The following is an 18,253-nucleotide window of genomic DNA, read 5'->3' on the forward strand; positions in this document are numbered from 1 at the left end:
GTCTAACAGCGAACTCTTGTGGTCGCTTTGCGACATGGTTTATTTTTTTCTTGCCAGTTCAATATGGGCTGCACGACGTCTCTGTTGTGCTTATATGATCCTTGGAAAAGATTTGTCCGTAAGTATGGTTGTTGTAAAGAATGTACATATTATGTTAATAAGCGAAATGTTATATTTTTTGTATGAGACGCTTTTTGTTTATGTTTAGTCAACCTGTATAGCGTGCTAAGCTAACGTTGTTGCTAATGCAATGCTTGTTTACTTTTTTTTTTGTAGTTTTACGTAAACGGTCTAAAGAGGACAATGGTTTGAGGCCATTTTATTAATAAATCAGATGAAAAAGGAAGAAGTCTGATTATTAAGGCGTCGTTCACTAGCTGTCTAGCTTTGGAAAAAGTAGACGCTTCGGAGTGAGGACAGCATAGACAGATTTAAATGACAGTAGAGTGAAATGCCCACTACAGTCCTTATGTACCATATGTTGTATGTATATATCCATCTTGTGTCTTATCTTTCCATTCCAACAATTTTACAGAATATATATATAATTCACAGAAAAATATGGCATATTTTATAGATGGTTTGAATTGCGATTAATTGCGATTAATTACGATTAATTAATTTTTAAGCTGTAATTAACTCGATTAAAAATTTTAATCGTTTGACAGCCCTAATTGAAGCATTTATTCACAAGTATTTTCAACGAAAAAAGCTCTTTGTCTGTGATTGCACTCGGTCTAAAAATCAGAATAATAATATAATAACAGTAATAATAATACCTATAATAATGTAACAAATTGGATTCTAATGTGGCGGATGTGTTTTGCGTTGTGTACCTGAACACACCGCGTGACTTACTTGACAGAATGAGAGAGGGACTTTTCATTTTGTTCAGCTGCAGCAGACAGTAGGCATGTCATGTTGCACAAGTTCTGAAATAAATGATTAAAAACCTGACAAAGGTGGCGTTTTTGGTGATGTTACAATAATAATAGTCACCTTAACTTATAAAGACTGGCGAACGGAGGTCGTCGGAGAACCGTCGAAATTGTAGACATTCTATGGCCAGATTGTCAAGCCCACCAAGCTCGTATTTTTCTATCATTTCCATCTTCATTTCAATGGTAAGCCACATTTTTTCCCCTTTTTTCACCACCTGCACTAACATTCTTGGAACCCATGTTGATTTCTCTCACAAGAAAATCTGCCATGCATTTGTCTTGCGGAAAAACAAGGACACTACGGCGCTGTCATAAATCGTCGTATTTCGAGCATGTCGTCGGATGTGGAAACAAATGGCGAGTCACAGATGTTGAAATGATCGTATGTCGAGGTACCACTATATTAGCTTATAATGTTTTGATGGCATGACTTCTTTACGTCGTGTTTGTAAATATGACATGGTGAATTTTGCACTGAAGCTTTATTTGAATCAATCTCTGAATAAGCAAGAAAACTCCTAATTAGATTTCTTTCTAAAATCGTTAAGCCCTACTCGATGGTTAACCTTTTGGATTTAATAAAAATAAAACTTAATTCCTATGGCATTTAAAGATACACGTGGTAGTGGTCCATGAAAGCAGTTTCCCGAATGTTTGCGGAGTGTTATTGTAAACTTTGTTTCGCCAGAAGCACTTTCCTAACCTCACGGAGAGTTCAAAGATGATCCGCAGGACCTCCAGTGTCCCCTGTAAATATTTATCATCCAGGTCCTGATCTCAACAACACGCCGCAGGACACGCGCGCGTTTATTACTCCAGATGAAGACGTGCCGACCGCGCGGACGTGCCTACAAATTGGTTCTGATCTCCCGACTGGCGATGAGAGGCGTCGAAAAGTGTTTGCGTCGTCGCTGATTAGGCTTCCCGCTTCATCTCGGCTCTGACCTCGTTCCGCTCGGCTCCGTCTTTCAACTAAATTGTGCGCCTTTGAGTCAGCTTTTCCCGACCCATTTTTAACTCAGCGTTACGTCACGGGCAGTCTTGCAGATTGGAGACGGAAATGAAATTCGACAAAAAGCCTCACCGTTGGCGGCGGTGGCCGCTCTGGCGTCCTGACTGGCCTTGGCGTCGCGTGCCAATTGCGCACGCGTGGCTGCGATCAGGCTGTCGTGGGCTAATTCCTGGACCCGCAGGTACCAGGGGGCGCTGCCTTCCAGGCCGTAGTCCACCGACGACACGTCTTCGTCGTCGGCTGTTCCGTCCGCGGCGAATATGAGGGACTCGGATGAGGCCGTGATGCCTGCGATTGTAACATATAACGTATTATAAACTCCAAAAAAATGCTTTGAAAGTGACATCGAAAACACGTTATTATGTTTTGAGGACTCAAAGTAGGTCACTAGACGGCGTAGCGTGATGAGATGTGCAATGTCACCGCTACCCTTTGCCAGGTTGAGCAGGACGTAGGAGGTGCCATCCGACTGCTGCAGGTCATGGAGGATGGGTGGCGGGCTGGGTGAAGCCCGTGGGTGCGCGACGTGCATCTGCTGAACCACAAGTGGGCTTCGTTCCGATACACCTTGCAGCTCCGACAATGACGAACTTTCCGGTGGGGGGCTCAGCGTGCCATCTGAGGGGAAAAAAAAAAAAAATATATATATATATATATATATTAGGATAAAACTGAATTCAATTTCAATTTTTGATCTCATGGGTTCGGAGGCTGAACTTTTTCCACATAAATTTTTGGGTTATCTTGGATGTACAACTATACTGTAATTTTCAGACTATAAGGCGCACCTGACTATAAGCCGCCACCCACCAAATTTGACACGAAAACGGCATTTGTTATAGATAAGCCCCACTGGACTATAAGCCGGAGCTGTCCTTACTGTATTATGGAATATTTACACCAAAAGATATTAACCAGTAGCACTTTATTCGACAGCGGCATCATAAGACTGCCATAAGACCAGATGAACCACAATGAAGCTTTGTATCAATTGGCAACAAAGCTTCATTGCTTCAAGAAGCTTCATTTGGCCATCACTGCTCCATTGGGGGAGACAGTCAACCTCCTGCTGTGAAAAGTGTTGTTATCGAACATGCCTGCTGGCATGCATTGCAGCGCTACAGATGTAAATAACAATCAAAATTTATGTTCTGTGCCAAGTTACTGTTCTAGTTGTTTCATGAATTACTAGTTATGGTATTTGGTAACACTTTTCACGGGGGGGGTCATTAATGAATGCTTATAACATGCCATTTAGTGTAATCCGGCAAATTTTCTCACTTTTGAATGGATGTAAAAGATCTGAGCTAGACATAAATGGAGTTCGTAGCACACACTGAATGACATCTTCCATAAGCATTCAGTAATGCCCATGATAGTGTCATGTCATAATTATGACTGTCTTATGACAGTCTTATGGCGCCCTTTCAAATAAAGTGTCACCTATTAACAGGAGTTAATTTGTGCCCGATCCTGCCGGAACAAGATCCGGCACCTCGGTTTTAGCCTCCCCGTGTTCCAGGACTTATTTGGGCAGATCCGGCACCTCTCGTGTATAGAAAATAATAATAATATACAAACGTTTTTAAAAAATGTATAAAATAAAATAATAATATGCTTAAATTCATTTACAGAACAAATCCCCAGAATTGCTTGTTGTTTATAAAAATGTAACGTCATTTGAAAGAGACGTTGTTTGAAAGAAACAAATCACGCCCCTGACCAAAATAGGTAATTTGCGGCATCTGGGGAGCAAACAGCCAGGATCAAACGGTATTTCAACATGCCAAAAAGACAGCTGCATTTACCATCTTTTTTCAAAAAGAAGGAAGATGGTTCAAAACGAGTCAGAAAAGCAACAACCGGCGATGAAGGCAGCTGCAGTGATCATGCTAACAGGCTGGACCGGGTGCAGCAGAAGGCTAGCAACGCAGCAGCTAGCCAGGTTCACGGACTGCCAGCCAAACCGGGGCAGGAGGCTGCTACCGTGGCAGCAGCTGGTCAGGTTCAGCGCCACCCGGATTGGGTCCAGCTACAGCGCCAGCAGTCAGCCAGGTGGACCACCAACAGCCGGAGCAACAGGCCAGTATCCTTATGGGAAATTCGGGTTTGGGCTTCACAATTTGTAAGGCGGTGGGAACTTTGGGGCTAGAGAAAACGGGGTTGGGGGGCAAGTGGGCATTTGCGTGTTGTTTTCAGCACCATTTTCTGCGTATGTTCCGGGGCCTGTGCCAGTCTAATCATCCCTGCACTGTCATATGTATTTTGCGTTCCGGCACCTTATGATTGACAGATTAAGCACTCCCTATTAACCCAAATAAATCAACAAATAAGCCGCCTTGGACTATAAGGCGCAGGATGCAAAATAAGGGAAAAAGTAGCAGCTTATAGTCCGAAAATTACTGTACATGTTTAATTTTAGCCAAAAATGATAATAAAAAATGTGTTTTTGTTTAATTTTAGATTAAATGTACATTGTTTTGTGCTAGGTTTCCTTTTTTTCGCCCTGAAAAAAAAAAAAGAATAATAATAAAAACACTGTGTAGTTTTGGGGAGAAAACACTTTTGTGTTAATATTTTATTTCACTTAAAAGCTTGTTAATTTTACATATGTGGTTCTTGAATATAAAAGTTCTTGTTTAGCAAAAAATTTAAACAAAATTTATTTCTGTAGATTAAAATATTTTTGTATTTTTAAAATGTATTTTTGTTGAAGCAAAAAAAAAAAAAAATTAACTATACTTTTACAATATTCTAAATACTGTATTATTGTTTGTGGACAAATTACTAACAGAAAACTGAATCTGCAATAATCTATTTTTTTAGATACTGTAATATTTCAAAATAATTGTTTAAAAAAAAAAAAATGTAGCACAATTTGACCTGTGAGCTGCAGGTGTCCACACAGTGAGCTGCCAACCGGTGTCAGCAGTGGCAGGCATGGGTGTTTGGTCTCGGTCTCCTCCAAACCCTGCACCAGCGGGATGGATGCGTTCTGAACAAACTGCACCAGCAGCTACCGAGAGGAAACAAAATAACTATCGTACATCAATTACTACTTTCCTATCAGCTTGATCATCAAGAATCAGTATTAACTCATTTGCTCCCAAAAATGTATAAATAAGTTTTATTTTTAATTGCTTCAGTGTCCCAAAAACGTATTTATACAGCTTTTGCGTTTTTTTTTTTTTTTTTTTTTTTTTACATGAGGCATCTATAGGTTCCGATCTATCTAAAATATAATGCACAAAGCTCAAAACCAATTTGAAAGCAATAAAACTGGCCACTGGAGGTCAGTAGTGCATTTGGTAAGAACTCATCCCGGGCCAAGAAAGGAAGTGAAGAAAAATAGTCAGGAAACGGAAGTGGGGAGAGATCTTGCGAAGACGCGTGAGAATTTGAGAAAAATGTGGAAAACGATCGGGGAAAAAAAGGCAAACGACACTGGAAGAGTGTTTTGAAGTGTTTTGAAAAGAAAACGAAACCATCGTCAAAGAAGGATTAAAAAAATATATCTTGATGAGACAAACGATGACGGCCACAACGCGTTCTGCGGAGCTTATGTTGCGTTACTCCTTAGCCCGAGGTTGAAAACAACGATGAAGATGATGAAAAAAGTGAGACCGATTGTGATCCGGACTCATCAGATTACTGGGAGCCACCTCATTTAACCGGTAGCCATCCCTGTTGTTATGTGCGCAAATAGTTCAACAGTTTAATAATTTTGTTATGTGTAAATAAATTGTTACTTTGCGATCAAAAGCTCTATTTGTCTTGTTTGTTATTTTGTAGAACGAAAACATTCAGATGTTTGGGATGTCACATAAGCGAAAAATAGCTGTGTTCAAGTCAAAGTTATGTTTAAAATGTATGCTTTCACAAAATGCTCAATTTTTCTGTTTTTTTCATCGGAAATTGGAAAATTGCTCAAACTAAGCTAATTTCTAATGCTGATTTCTAAAGAATGGAAAAAGATATGAACTAACTTTTTTTCCTGTTAAAAGAAGAGAGTCTAATCTTTCTTTTGGTGGGTTCCATGTTTATATAGCAATAGAACAGAATTTTTTGTGGGCCTTGCAAAATCCGTCAAAATCCAGTAAAACGGCCAGGAGCGAAGGGGGTTGCTCTGGTGAAAATGGCTGGGAGTGAATGAGTTAACAAATAGTGAACTATATTTAAGTGTATGTTCACTATTGCCTCCAATCTAAATGCATTAACTTAACCAGAGCCGGCGAATGACGTCCAAAACCATTTGAAATGGCTTGGACGTCTATCGCCGTCAATGGAATGTAATGAGTTGAGGTGTCGTGTGCTACCTCTGGTTTGGAGTCGAGCTCATCGGAAAGCATGAGTCCCCCTGGGTGTCACCTGCAAAATCAAACAGCGGGGTCCATTAGAAGTGACATTTTTTCCCGCTAATATGGAGCATGAAAACGATAAACTAACCTTGAGAAGTTAAAAGGGAGCTTCGGTGTCAGTCATAAGTTTGTGGTCATCTTGACGTGGGAAACATGACCCCAGCTGGTAAAACATCAACAGTCAGGTAACATGTCAACTGGAATATTTGGAATACACATGCAACTAAATAATTATCAATAATGCCACAAATTGTCACAAGTGAATGAAATGACATTTTAGTAGTTGCAGTTGTTAGCCGCAAGCTAAAAAGCCTCGTAACAGAAGCTAGCTGACCTGCTGGCTGTCAGAAGCTTAAACTTTTACCATGAAGCATGGAAGTTAAACTAAACGACACAACAAACAAATAAACACGTTTTACCGTGGTTTCGCGAGACAGACTTATTTCGTCCGAAGAATGCTAAGCTAGTAGTGCTAAGTGGTAGCCTAAGCTAGCGGCACCTCTACAGCGTCTCGGATGGACCAAATGCTAAAATGCAGTTTTTTTTCTTTCTTCCAAATATCGTCCTTATCCACACACAGCCATCTTGTGGCCAAACACAGAAACGACACAGTTTTAGGTTAAGATTGCAGGAAATTTACTGGGGACACTGGGCAAACAATAAGACAATACAAAAATAAAGATCCACAAATAATTCATCTTATACTTTTGTACTTTTCACATGTCTTTTACCCCTAAACCTATTTAACTGACATCCATTTTGCTGCATGTAACTCAATCGAGAAAAGGTAAAACATTTTTCTCACTAGTTAAATGCGCCAATTATTTTGGTAAAAGGAAATATAGTTGTTATTTTCGTCCTGGACATCCTGTGTTTTTGTGCAAGGTGATAATGACCGTTTGGTTTGTTAAAGCAAACACGTCCCGCCTTCTCAAGTTGCAATGCCAACCTTTATTTACTCACACGTTCTTTTCAGCTTGGAGGCCCATTAGAAAAGGCTACATGACGATTTTTCAATTAACGCTGAGAGCAAGGGCGTAGGTTTGGTCTGAACATTGGTAGAGACGGAATTGCATAACCTGCATGTACACTTTTTGCTGGGGACGGGACATTCATGATGATCAATGCAAAATAAACCTGTATTGACTTATACTAACTTTTATGTATACTGGTTCAGCCTACACCGTTCAATTCAAACCTTTGTTTTCAAAAACAAACAAACAAACAAACAAAATCCAGAAAAATGTCTGGATTTTATTAACAAATTTAAATTGCATTATTTCTACATAAATTATATTAACATGCACAATAAATACAAACTTGTTGATCATCTCTTCACTATTCAGGAATTTAAAAAAAAGGAACATATGTCTTAAGCCCACTCAACATTGTCTAAAGAAATTAAATATAACTGAAAAAACTTCTTTGTCAGGGAATGACAAAAATAAATAAAAATGGAGCTGTCCTTTAGGTAAAACACTAAAACAAAAAATAAAAGCTCCTTTTGTAAGCTGCTTTAAGACAACATAGATTAAAAAAAAGTAAAATTGTGGGAAGGGGGTAAACCCTGGTTTACTGTATTTCTCACAGTTAATTTAACGTTAACAGTAGAAAACACATACAGGACACTTCTCTCTAAGCAGCTTCCTACTCGAGTTTCGCAAGGTCAAGTTCACACAGTTTAATGTTATGCTAACTACGATGCAGGTCTCACTATCATTAGCAAAATTACTGGTGTGTTCCCCACTTCCACAACATTGACGTCTTTTTATATTTCTTACAGTGGCTGTTGCTGGCTAAAAAAAACCCTTCTAATATCCCTAATATCTCTAATATCTAATGTGTGTGTGTTTGTGAGTATATCGGAGGGGTGGGGGGGTCAAGTCATCAGCCAATCAAATGTGCGTTTAGGAGGGGAAAAAATGGACCGGCACATTCAGCAAGTGGAAACAGGTACATGTAAGTCTGAACATAATGAAAATAATAATTGACTTAATAACGGTAGGCGCAATTCTATCCTTACGACATATGGGAAGACAATCTGAATGACCTATATAACTGAAGTCATTATACTGTATAACGCAAATAAGGTTGCTTAAAAGTTGATGGGGACAATTTGAGCATCCTGAAAAGTTGGTAGTGTTTTGTCCCTACCGTCCCTATGCAAACCTACGGCCTTGGCTGAAAGAGACTATCACAATCCTCACGTTAATGCAAATGCTATCTCAGTGAGTGTAACGCAAAACAAGATGAATGTCTGAGTAATTAAATGCTATCTCGTGTTCATGATTAAACATTAGCTTGGTGAGTCGTCTTACTAAACGAGAAAAATCGAACAATTAGCAGAATAATTGCCAATTAATCGAATAATTGTAAACGGATTTGGCTCCAGAGAGCAATAACGCCCATCTCTAATTCAGGCTGCCATTGATAGCACTGCCAACATTTTGGTGTAGTAAATGTCGTGACAGGCCAAAGTATGACTGATTGCCAACATTTTTCTTAAATCAATAAATTCTTGTATTTATCTGCAGAGCATGTGACAGCAGCCTTCTTGATAGTAACAATCATAGAAAGCCCATTTGTAAGGCTCGACGGCATAAGCAACTACCGGCCATCTTGCATCGGGGACTTCAATGCCAGGTTCGGACATAAGGTCAGTGATTTTCTCCACCGAAATACTCAATTCATGACCCGTTTACCAATTACTTGGTTTATAGTGTACCGTGTTACCGTGGCTAATTTTCAGGCTGGATTTTTAAGGAGGGGGGAAAAAACGTGCATTTTTAGGTTCGCATTTAATTTAGAGCACTTAAGACAACCCAAGCCGTTTCAAAATGGGTTGAAAATTGAGCAATTTATAGCTTTTTCAAAGTACATGCTCCATTAATTATCAGATGGCTCGACACAAAATGTCAGTCAAGTGATGACACCCATCAGACACTTTTAAAAAATATATACCGTAATTTTCGCTCTATAAGACGCACCTATTACCCGCCACCCATCAAATTTGACACCAAAACGACATTTGTTCATAGATAAACCGCACTGGACTATAAGCTGCAGCTGTCCTCACCTTATTATGGGATATTTACACCAAAAGATATTGACCGATAACACTTTATTTGGCAGTGGCATCATACGACTGTAATATGACCAAATGAACCACCATGAAGCTTTGAACCAATTGACTGCAAAGCTTCATTGCTTCAAGAGGCCCCCTTGGGGGAGACAGTCAACTTCTGCTGTCAAGACTTGTTAAACATGCCTCCTAGCATGCATTGCAGCACTACAGGTGTAAATAACGATCAAAATTCATCTTCTTTGCTAATTATTTCTTCAGTTACTGTTCCAGTTGTTTCATTAATTGCTAGTGTATTTTGTAACACTTTATTTGACAGTGGCGCCATAAGACTGTCATTAGACAATCATAATTATGAAATGACACGGTCATGGGCATTAATAAATGCATATGACATGTCATTTAGGCATATTATCTCACTTTTGAATGGATGAAAAAGATCCTAGCTGGATATAAATGAGTTAGTGACACTTTGCCGGATGACACTTAATTGCATCTAACACATGCATTTATTTATGCCCATGATAGTGTTATGTCATAATTATGACGGTCTTATGACGCCGCTATCAAAGAAAGTGTTACCTGTTAACCCAAATAAATCAACAAATAAGCCGCACTGGACTGTAAGTTGCAGGATTCAAAATTAAGGAAAACAGTTGCGGCTATAGTCTGAAAATTGCGGTATATCTATGGTGGCAAAAAGCTGCATGTCCCCCAAAATAAGTCTTAAGACAACCAAAACACTTTGTGGTGTGGGTTTAGGTTTTACTTATAAATGGAAGCTCATTGTTTTGGTTTTAGTCCCACAAAACAGAAGAGTCCTTGATAATAAATTTCTTTAGCTGCAGGGTTGAATATCACTCAACTCATCCACCCGCTTACTGAAACACGACACATTCTCTTGATAAGAAGCAGATAACACACACCCGGTGGCTTAAAACAACCAACATTGTTTAGTTTTCTGTCAAAAAGACTCAAGTCGTCAGCTAAAAGATCACAGAGTAACATTAGGAGGATATTTTTTTGACGCAAACATTGGTGACAGATGGCCAAACGAATGCAGGGAGACAATTAGGGAAGCGGAAAATAAAATGGAACAGACAGACAGTCGCAAGCGGCTTAATGCCGTCTAAAACCCATTAAGATTCGGGTGCAAGAGTTGAACCTCAACCAATGAGAAGACATCCTCACTCACATTGGAAAGAAATACACAATCCCTCATTTTTAAGCCATTTCAAGTATGTTTTGGTAATACAGAGGAAACAAGATATAAAGCATAGTGGTTGATGCTGTTTTTTTTCGATAAACATTAGCTGCCTTGATCTACTCTGCTAGGGATTTTGTGTTGTGCTCAAACGTGCCACAATCATAAGGCCTTTTTTGTCCCACTTTAAACATTTTTAGACATTTTCAAATCAATAGCGACGGACATCAAAGTCAACATCAAAGACGCTGCAACAGGAACCGCCCGCTGTGCTAACGGGAAGCCGGAATCGACGCGTGCAGCGTAAAACAAAAAGACACTTGAGGTACATTAAACAAGAAACCTTTTAGTTTTCAGGAATCGTAGTCTGCCTGGCAACAGTTTAGCCAATGAAAAGTCAGGATCCTCCACAACAGGTATCAATTAATCATTGCAAATTGGCTTAGTAGTTAATTATGAGGAACAGAATTTAATGTGATTCAATTCTTAACCTTTTATAGGGCTCTCATTGGCTGTCATTGACGACATGAAATGTCCATTATAATTTGACTGGGAGAGGCTGACAGCGAATGAAAGGGGGGTAAATGGGGGGGGGGGGGGGGGGTGACGTAATTAATATTTTTAGATTGTTAAGTAGAAAAACAATAATTGAAATTTAATTTAGTGAGAAAAATGAAGTCGATGCACAAGAATTAGGTACATTAGCTAAAAAATGAGTCATTTCAGTAATCGTAGTCTGCCTGGCAACAGTTTAGCCAATGAAAAGTCTTTAACAAAATGTTTCAATTGGTCCTTTTTCACCATATCACATACCGGGGTTAGTGGTTAGCAATGAAGAGATGAATTTAATGCGATTCCATTCTTAACCTTATATGGTGCACTGCACTCATTGGCTGCCATTGACAACAGTAGACGTCCAATCCATTATGACTGGGAGAATCTGACAGCGAATCAAAAGGGGAAAAAGTATTCTTTTAAAAATTAAACTTTTTTTTTTTTTTAGTCTAAAATATATATATATATATATATATATATATATATATATATATATATATATATATATATATATATATATATATGTGTGTGTGTGTGGTGGACTGTATCTGGCCCCTAGACCTTGAATTTGACACCAGTTATTTAGAAGACTGGATTACTTCTATTTTTTTTTTTTTTTAAATATCTGAAACTATTGTTAATTTTTTTTTTGCCCTATAAAGGATTAAGACACTTTATCGGGATGAGTAAATTTAAGACTTTTAAGATCTCACCGAAACTCTCTTGTAAGTATTAGTGCCAGTAATGGAAGTGCAAGTGTAACAAGAGCTTGGTGAATGTCGGGCCAACAAAAACATGTCCATTGAGGGGCGGCTCGGCTCGTGTGTCGGTGGCCAAAAATGTAGGCCAAACTGCCAGCGAGGCTTTGAGCGCCGCATAATGTGGGTCACGTCACGTTAGTCTCGCTCCAGCTGTCTCTGAACCCTCACGAAAACAAAGTCCGAAGGCCTAATCGTCCTTTAACCCGGCGAGCGTCGTCCGTTTCCCGTCCTCCTCCTGAAGGCTGGCTTGCAGCTTGGCGCAGATGCCGGCGTCGCCACTGCGCAGCGCCTGCAGGAAGAGATCGGTGTGCTCCCGCAGGCGGTCGAGATCCGTCTGGGTGCGGCGGTTCTGGCGCAGCAGCTCCTTGGTTCGCAGCGTGATGTCCAGGAGGCCCGATTTGCTCAGGATGTTATACGTGTTGCAGAAGCGCTTCCTCCTAGTGTCGCCCACGTCATCGTCTGGCTCGCGTTCGGCCGGTGGCGGGAATTCCGACGAGTCGATGGCCGGCGAAGGCGCCTCGCTGAGCCGGGTCTGCGGCGGTCGCACGTTGTCTTGGCTTCCGGGAAGACCGTCGATCTGGCTCGGCTCCCGCTGAGACCCTGACGCCGAAGAAGAAGACAAGGAAGAAGACGAAGAGGTGGAGGAGGAAGAAGAGACTGTTCCCCTCCCTGACGAGGAGGAGGAGGAAGAAGAGTCGCCGGGATGCGGCGCGATCTTGGGGTAGGACTTGAGGATGGGAAGATACTTCTTGGGGCGCCTATGTCGGGTCGCCTCCTTGGAGGTTTGGCGGGAGACCACAGGCTGAAGGAAGACCACCTGAGGCTGCTGGACAACCTCAACGCTAGGACTAAAGCTCCAGGGTTTCATGGCTGGCGGGTTGTCACCGGGCTGCCCACATAACACAAAGTCAACATCCGTGTTATGGCTCAATAAACGGCATCATGTTAAGGAATGAAATTGTATATCCATAAAGTGTAATAAAACGGCAGACAGTTTTGGCATCTCAAGTTCCGATTACAACATATTTCGAAGCTCAGAGTGTAGTAGTTGTAAACAAAGCGACCGAAACCCAACACTACTCAGATATTTATAGTATATTTTTTATGTTGCTACAAAACGTGTCAGGAGGCAGCCATTTTTTTGATGGCTTCAGTTGAGATGTTTGGTAAACAAAAATGGCGCTTTCTTTTGTAGTAAATCTTGTTTTGATATGTAAATCCTTGTTCTATTCTCATCTCTCAATTTACTTCTTTCACTTTTTTTGTCTCATTTTATGTCTTAAAAGTATCGTAATCAAAACATTTTTAAAAATTGTCCTTTTTTTCATGTCTTAACTAAAAGAAACTTTCTAGTTTTTTCGTATTTTGTATTCTCTTATAGTATTGGGTATTTTTCGTATTTTGTATTCTCTTATAGTATTGGGTATTTATGTTTATCTGCTTTTTTTTTTTTTATTACACTTTTTACATATTTCTTACTATTTTCAATGCATGAACTAAAATTTTTTTTGACCAATATTCTTTCATTTTTAGAATATCCTTTCACCTCTCAACTCATTCACTGCCATTGTCAGTTCAAGACATCAACTGCACTGAACAAACGACCGCTGCCAACCCTCCCTGTCAAAATGGATCGGACATCTAGCACCGCCAATGGCAGCCAATGAGTTAATACTATTTTAAAAACCGAATCTTTCCTAACCGATTCCGAGCCTCTGAAAATGATGTAATCTGAAATCTGACCCGATCACATTTTCACATTGGAATGCTTTTCCCATTACGTATTTGGTGTTATTTATTACAGTGGTACCTCTACTTATGAACGTGTCCACAAACTGAATTTTCTGTCATGCACAATGTATTTCTAAACGCCTAAACGGGAAAATATTGCCTCTTGTTACGAAAGACATTTCATGATACAAAAGACAAAAATACAGTATGGACTGCTGCTCGCAGCTCCCAGAGTTCACCGATTGTAACGGACTTAACTATAGGCCGCTACTTTTTTCCGTTCATTTTGAATGCTGCGGCTAATGAGTCCAGTGTGGCTTATTTGTTGATTTATTTGGGTTAATAGGCAACACTTTATTTGACAGCGGCGTCATAACACTGCCATAGGACTGAATGAAAATGAATGCTTATGACAGATGTCATTAAGTGTCATCCGGCAAATTATGTCACTAACTCCATTTATGTCCAGCACGGATCTTTAACGTCCATTCAAAAGTGAGATAATTTGCCGGATGACACAAAATGAGACATGTCATCACCATTCATTAATGCTCATGGCAGTGTCATGTCATAATTATGATGGTCTCATGACAGTCTTATGGTACCACTGTCAAATAAAGTGTTACTAAATACCAGAACTAGCAGTTAATGAAACAACTCGAACAGTAACTGAACCAATAATTAACACAGAACATGAATTTATCTACATCCGTAGCGCTGCAATGCATGCTAGAAGGCATTTTGGATGACAACTGTGTTGACAGCAGGTGGCAGAAGAGGTTGACTGTCTCCCCCAAGGGACCAGTGATGGCCAAATGAAGCTTCTTGAAGCTTCATGGTGGTTCATTTGGTCTTATGATGCCATGGTCAAATAAAGTGTTATCGGTCAATATGTGTTGTATATATCCCATAATACAGTGAGGACAACTGCGGTTTATAGTCTAGTGCAGCTTATATATGAACAAATGCCGGTATCGTGTCAAATTTGGTGGGTGGCTTATAGTCAGGTGTGCCTTATAGTTTGAAAATTAGCTACTCTGCCATTGGCTATTGCCTAGCATCTTCCTGGCATCCAATTGGCTAAAAGTGACCTCTACTGTATGTGTATGTGTGTATCCCCTTTATTCGCCCCTCGGGCCATGAAGTGTTCCGACAGCTTTACGTGAGTGCATTAACTGTTTTTTACGCTATTATTTGTTTCTTCCATCATGCACAACTCACATTTTATGTTTATTGTGCAATAATTTAACTGTAACATGTATTTGTTACATCTTTTGATGCCTTTTTATGCTTTATAAAAGATTTATGTCTGAATTTTGGGGGGCTTGGAACGGATTAGGGCATTTACATGGGAAAAGCACCTCAAATGCGGAATTTTCAGTTCACGAGACTGCTCCCAGAACCAATTAAATTCTTATGTAGAGGTTACCACTGTATATATTTCTATTAAAAAAAAAAACACTATTTGACACCAATGTGAACATTTCAAGTAAGTTTCCAAAAATATTTGCAAGTGTACCGGTACACTAAAAAGCCAGTTGCCCTTACTGACACCTGTTGGCTCTGTCGATAATTGACGCTTGCATGCCGACACACAGATACAGTGATGATAGTTATTTTGGAGTCAAGCGGTTCAGCTGACCAGCAGAAGGTCAATTTGACCTCTACTCGGTTATCTTTCACCTCTTAAAACCTGGCATCCGCATATGTGGACATCAAATTTGAGGTCATGCAGGCCACGATATTAACATTTGGGCTGAACGCAAAATCTGACTTGCTTTTTTTTTTTGTGTGTGTGGTGCGCTTCTACCTGTTTGAGGAGCACATTGTTCATGATGATCATGGGGGACATGCCAGAGTAGGACCCCCCTACCACAGCCAGCTGTCTGGAAGCGGGCGTCCGGGTTCCCGGCCTCACGAAAGGCCGTGGCGAGTCGTCAGAGTCAGTGTTGTCCATGGTTCCCGTGTGCTCTGAGCTCGCATCTGAAGAGCGAGCAAACGACGATTGAATAACACGGAACGCGGGCGTGTGGATCGATAAAAGTCCAACCTGAGAATCCAGAGTCTCTCTCCGAGTCGGCTCGGGAGTTGCCATGAGACTTCATGACGCGAGGCCTGTTGGCGGCCCGCGAGTCACTTTCCACCTTCCTCTTGGCACTCATCTCGTTTTCCTGTTGCTACGGACAAGAAGGCCTACAAGCAACTACATCGGCGTATCAGAAGGTGAATCTGTAAATCAATAGACAAGATACGGGAGACTTACGGCCACTGGTCTGGATCGATATATTGATTGGTTAATCAACATATCTAAAATAAACGCAAAACATTGAGCAATTTCTTCGATTTTTAGATATGCAGCTTTGTTAAAAAGACATGTTAAAATGATAACATTTTTAGGTCTGTGGTTCTCAAAGTGTGGTACTAAAACATGTAATTAACAGTACATTCCAGTTGCATTGAACTTGTTTAACTCTTGGCTACCATTGACGGCAAAAGAATGATCACTACCAGCTCTCCCAGTCAAAATGGATTGGATGTCTATCACTTTCAATGGCAGTGAAACATTATCACCCAATGCCAGCTGCAGTTCAAATGGATTTGACTTCTACAACTGTCAATGGAAGTGAATGAGTGAAAAACAGGTTCTTTTATAATATTTAGATTTTAACTCAATTCTACAGTACATGACTATGCATTTCGAAAATTAAGTGACGTTTAAATGCTCAAATTACTACGTATTTCAATTGCTTGTTGGTCTATCATTTTCACCACCAACAAGAAGACCGTGAACGTCACATTTCCAAAAACAGCTAACATTAGCACAATACTTAACAAACTTATTATCGGATTACTTCCTCTCGAAACTAATTAGAATTTAATGCGTTAGTAAAAACACATATTGCATTACTACTGCATTTTAAAGATTATTTTATGGTTCAAAAGTGCTTTGTGGCTAACTCGAAGCTATTTAGCAACGCGCTAAGTTGACGACGCTCACTTAAGCTTCGTAGAGAAACGTTGAGGAAAATTAAAACAACAACAACAACAGTAATGTAAAAAGAAAATTGCTTACTTTTTGACGAGTAAAACGTAAGGTATGAGCCGGAGAAGGACTGTTATGGGTCCCGGTAGGTGAAGCTGGTCGTCGGGCGGATGCTTTTCCGTCAGTGGCTGGTGGCCAACACTCAGCCTTCCACGGTACAGTACACGAGACATGATGGCCACGCCTCCTCCAGGCAGTCACATGCGGAGCACGGTGGCACCATCCGCAGACATTTACCCTTAAACTATCAGTTATTCCCACTCGAATTGAGTAAAACCTTCATAAATGTCGACGTTTTTGCTATTTCGTCGTTAAAAGTCGGCGAAAACGCCAGTAAAAGCGAGACACAAGTTCCAGACGCTTTACCATATTTGGAGTAAAAGGGGCGTTGCATTGTCTGGAGTCTTCCTGACGTCACCACCCACTATGTCTCTTCAGAGATTGTGATTGGCCAGCGCGGCCAGCAGCTGAAAAACGTGACCGCTACCAATGTGAGACATCTGAGTACACCGTGTGCGGTAGGCGGACTCTACTCCCCACATTCACATTCACTCCTAAAACACAAGCATATCTCATGTACCATCGGGGAATCCACTGACGCGTCTCGTCGGTAATATTGTGGCGTATTACATAATAGCCCCGCAGCTAACCTGAGTGGCGTCATAAAACAAGGCTGCTAATGACTGGGGACAAAAAGTCCTCAAAGTCCTCACAGTGTTAAACTGGCGACAGAAACGGAAAGTAGAAGATAATGATTTACCAATCAACGAACATAAAAAGTCGTAATAAAATCCTATAAATTCAGTCTAACATGCAGTGTCAACCTGACATGTCTAATTTTCAAAGAGTTGTTGCAATACACCAAGAGGAAGCTGTGCTTTGCATTCACACAATAGCATTTTTTAAATTATTGTGGATGATTCACAATAATTATGAGTTTTGCTGTTATTTTAGGCCAAAAAAGGAAATTTAACAACCAGTTATTCAATGCCAGCATTGGTCTCAACATTGGTAGGGACGATATGACAGCATAACCTGCATGTACATTTTTTTGCTAAGGACGGGACATTAACAACAATATTGTATATAGAGTAATAACACATTTCTCAAGAATATGAGATTACCGTATTTTTTGTACTATAAGGCGTACCTGACTTGACACTAGGGGTTTGACAAAATATCGAAATGGTGACATATTGCGATACTTTGTATCCCAAAAGGTTATCGATATTCTCCTGTCAAGAATCGAGATATCGTTTTAAAAAGTTGTCAATTAAAAAAAAAAAAAAAAGGCTGCCATTGACGGTGCTCGACGCCCAATCCATTTAGACTGGGAACGTTCGTTCATTCAAAACCAGAGCATTTAAAAGATAACTTTACTGTTCTTTTAGATCAGGTTAGAACAACATTATCACAGTGGTCTCCCTTAACATTAACGCTTGCCGGACGCATAAACTCAATAAAAATGAACATACTTCCGAAATTTACGTATTTATTCCAGAATGTTCCAGTACTTGTTCCAAAATCCTTTTTTGCTTCTTTAGATGCCATTGTTTCCTCTTACAT

General features: G+C 40.1%; 2 protein-coding genes across 2 annotated transcripts in view; both read right to left on the bottom strand.

The window, feature by feature from the left end:
- Positions 1-6,840, bottom strand: part of znf410 (zinc finger protein 410) — a 19,555-nt gene extending 12,715 nt beyond the window's left edge. Inside the window, exons 1-6 of the mRNA XM_057822580.1 lie at positions 6,731-6,840; positions 6,400-6,474; positions 6,270-6,321; positions 4,837-4,969; positions 2,383-2,571; positions 2,026-2,241 (exon numbers count right to left, since the gene is read on the bottom strand). Of these exons, the coding sequence (XP_057678563.1) occupies positions 2,026-2,241; positions 2,383-2,571; positions 4,837-4,969; positions 6,270-6,302 (571 nt within the window). The 5' untranslated portion in view covers positions 6,303-6,321; positions 6,400-6,474; positions 6,731-6,840. The remainder of the gene's footprint in view (positions 1-2,025; positions 2,242-2,382; positions 2,572-4,836; positions 4,970-6,269; positions 6,322-6,399; positions 6,475-6,730) is intronic.
- Positions 6,841-6,961: 121 nt separating this feature from the next.
- cipcb (CLOCK-interacting pacemaker b) lies at positions 6,962-17,083 on the bottom strand. The gene is made up of 4 exons (XM_057822583.1): positions 16,718-17,083; positions 15,695-15,873; positions 15,455-15,627; positions 6,962-12,802 (listed from the first exon to the last, which is right to left on the bottom strand). Exons 2-4 carry the CDS (start codon positions 15,804-15,806, stop codon positions 12,101-12,103), a joined length of 987 nt encoding a protein of 328 aa, XP_057678566.1. The 5' UTR covers positions 15,807-15,873; positions 16,718-17,083; the 3' UTR covers positions 6,962-12,100.
- Positions 17,084-18,253: the final 1,170 nt, after the last annotated feature.

This window comes from Corythoichthys intestinalis, chromosome 19 (genome assembly GCF_030265065.1).
Source record: "Corythoichthys intestinalis isolate RoL2023-P3 chromosome 19, ASM3026506v1, whole genome shotgun sequence".
In the NCBI taxonomy this organism is placed as follows: Eukaryota; Metazoa; Chordata; class Actinopteri; order Syngnathiformes; family Syngnathidae; genus Corythoichthys; species Corythoichthys intestinalis.

What these genes read in the sequence shown, in the direction of transcription:
- cipcb (XM_057822583.1), bottom strand. Translation starts at nt 15,806, where the DNA reads ATGAGTGCCAAGAGGAAGGTGGAAAGTGACTCGCGGGCCGCCAACAGG. An exon ending in GAGAGACTCTGGATTCTCAG is followed by an intron (nt 15,628 to 15,694) that starts GTTGGACTTTTA and finishes CTCGCTCTTCAG; the next exon opens with ATGCGAGCTCAGAGCACACG. An exon ending in ACAATGTGCTCCTCAAACAG is followed by an intron (nt 12,803 to 15,454) that starts GTAGAAGCGCAC and finishes TTATGTGGGCAG; the next exon opens with CCCGGTGACAACCCGCCAGC.